Genomic DNA, 3,057 nt, shown 5'->3' on the forward strand with positions numbered 1-3,057 from the left:
TATATATATATATATATATATATATATATATATATATATGAGCCTGAGTGTTTTGAGGTAACAAACCATTTTGTGATTTGTATTTGGGATTCTATAGAAGTCAATTTCATGCCAGGAATTATAATCCTGTCCAAAAGCCCATTGCTGGGGAGATTATAAGACCTAGAATAGAGCATGCAATTATTTTGATAAATGGTCATGCTGTTAATTTGTAATCTAAATATACATGTACATGTACATGTACCTAATCTTCTCTTACTTGCTTAGTTTTGGAAGTGACAGCTATCAGGTAAGAACTGAGTTTTCATCCCTAAAAAAGACAACTGTATTAGTGCACCATACACTGTACTCAGGATCAGGGACTGCTATAGAAGGGAATGCCAAAATATTGTAAGAGCATAAAAGGGGAAATATTGATATAAAATGCTAACTTGAAAATAAAATTAGCCTGACAGAATCATTTAACCTACAGCATTTTTGATAGTATGCACAAGATCTGTGTACAATCCACTTAGCCAAAACTCTGGCTGAGGTGGAAAACATGATCACCAGGACTCACCCCATATTTGGGAGGTATTTGCAGTGGATATTTTCTGGTGAAGGGAGAATTGTTCCCTTTCAAGCATGTTGCCACTGACAGGATTTTTCAGGCTGTCTCAGAGCCTTGAACTCATTTACATTTATTTGGTCAGCACCAACTAGACTAAGTACTTTAAAAAAAATAGCATGAGATTCAAATGAGAGTTGCTAGAGTAGTATGTGGAGAGGTTTGGAGAAAGAAAGCTTAATTTCTATATATTTATGGTGCAGAATTAATATATAGTTTTGGGAACTCTAATTTTTATTTTTCATATAGAAGCATGCAGTACATATTTTGCCATACTTGAGATTGGGAGGAACGTTAAACTCCTAGTATCTACACGAACATCCAGAAAACCTGCCAGTCTTATAAGCTTCAAGTTAAGTCTACCATTCAATGTTTTATGATATAAGGATACTAGTTGAAATTTTTTTGTGATGGAGTCTCATATACCCCAAGTTTTTATTAACCTTGCCAGATAGTTAAGGAGGATGACTCAGAACTTCTAATCTTGCTCTCACCTTCCGAGTGCTGAAATCACAGGCCCATGGCAACACACTAGAATTATTTGATGCTAGGCATCGCATCTAGTACTTTGTGCATGCTAAACAAGCACACTATGAACTGAGCTGTATCCCCAGGCTCCAACAATGTTTGTCTCCATTATGAACATTTTTTGATTAAATTATCTCATTCCCTGACAAATACTTAAAATCAATACCTTCATAATCAGAAAATTAAATTTATCCACTTTGAGGCACCGTGATAATTTCGCCCAAATATGTTATGCTTTCAAAGGGAATCTGAAAACGTTTTCCAGTATAAAGGTCACAGAATTATTGCTATGAAAATATAACAGTTTCCAATAGTCCTTCAATCTTTTAAACAAATTGTAGTTGCTTACATAAATCATTGCTGCATTAAGGTATCAAAACATAAATGAAAAGAAGAAAAGCACAATCAGTTCTCTAAGACCAAATAAACCTTGTGTTTTCTAAGCATCCATTCCAATCACTTTTCTAGCTTAACCTGTGCTTCTTCTTTTTTTTTTTTTTGGCTTGAAGATACTGACTTTAATGATTTTAACACAATTTAGTTTGTCTAGCAAGCTCCTGTTATCACTGCTAGTCAGTAAATCCCCAGTAGCTATCCAGATCCATTCATTTCTTAACAGTAGGTGCTAAGACTCCCAGAGCACTGTGAGTGAGTACTGTTAGGGTTGTGGTTGCTAACCGAGCACCATGGTTCCAGTCTTAGGACTCAGAAGCAGCTGGACAGAAGATACGGAGAAGGGGAGATGCTGGACACCTAAAGCTAACTCGACTTCTGGCCCGTGCTGGATCTAAGGCAACACGCAGGGTCTGAGACCAAAGAGGAACACAGCTTTGGATGTGGTTCTGAAGGAGACAGTCCCCCCTCCCCCCAGGACGGAACGGGTGGGTCCAGAATGCAGTCCCAGGCGGGCATCAGGAACTAGGGGGCTTCTTCTTGGCTTCCAGGTCCTTTTTAATCTCTTCAAGTTTTTTAGCTAGGTTTGGCATTTCATAGTTCTGAGCCAGATACATTCCAACCACGTTGCCCAAAGTAAATCCAAGCAGAAACTGGAGCATGATGTTGTTGGGGAGGGCGTGCTTCTTGTGATCTTGCTTACACTTGGTAAAGAATAGCAAGCACCCACTACAGTTCACAATCCAGCTTCTAGCTGCTGAATGGAAGCTCCCCTTGACTGTGGCACTTACAAGAACCTCACTTGGCCTGGAGTGATTCTCATGGATGGAAGTCAGAAAAACAATCTTCAAAGAGTCGAAGTGACCATGAGTCTCCATCCCAGGAGAGGAATTGGTAAGGGGATTAAGTGGAGGGAACAGAGACTCAGAGCACCAGCATTGCAGGACCCCTCCCTTCTACACTTGGTAAACAGTGAGAGCAGGACATCCCTCTGAAGTTCCTAAACCACAGTCTTCACTGTGAAGTCTGATATCTCAGTTACTCCTTGGGCAAAGTAATATTAGTTTTAAAAATGTCAGTCAATACAAGTTGCTTTTAAAGTACCATCAGTGACTGACACTTGATTTTTTTCCCCCCATTGCAGGAGAATAATGCCATTCTTGTCTTCCATTTTGACTAAAATCTCATCCAGTGTAAAAATGTCATAAGAGAAAGAAGATAATAAAGAGCCTAGTGGTGCTGTCATTCTTTGCTATCTTTTACACAGAAGTGGGAAAGAAGCTCAAATATTCCTACTTCTTAGATGCCTTCTATGGAGTCCAGCTGTTAAGATATTCCAAAAGTAACCTCGACATCATTTGTATACCTCTTCTTTCTTTATCCTGTTACCTCTCTTTGCTTGTCTTCGCTCCCTCCCTTCTTTCTTTCTTACTTTCCTTCCTTCCTTGATTTTTTTTTTTTCTGTAGCTTAGAAATGCCACCAGCAGCCTAAGGAGTCCCTTCCCTACTCAAGTATACCCAGTTCTTTA

The 3,057-nt window shown here is 39.0% G+C and overlaps 1 protein-coding gene across 1 annotated transcript; it reads right to left on the minus strand.

The window, feature by feature from the left end:
• Nucleotides 1-2,030: 2,030 nt before the first annotated feature.
• On the minus strand, nucleotides 2,031-2,190 carry LOC110330192 (short transmembrane mitochondrial protein 1). Its single transcript, XM_021210155.2, has one exon. The coding sequence runs from the start codon at nucleotides 2,188-2,190 to the stop codon at nucleotides 2,047-2,049; it is 144 nt and encodes a 47-aa protein (XP_021065814.1). The 3' UTR covers nucleotides 2,031-2,046.
• Nucleotides 2,191-3,057: the final 867 nt, after the last annotated feature.

Source organism: Mus pahari, chromosome 13, assembly GCF_900095145.1.
Source record: "Mus pahari chromosome 13, PAHARI_EIJ_v1.1, whole genome shotgun sequence".
In the NCBI taxonomy this organism is placed as follows: domain Eukaryota; kingdom Metazoa; phylum Chordata; class Mammalia; order Rodentia; family Muridae; genus Mus; species Mus pahari.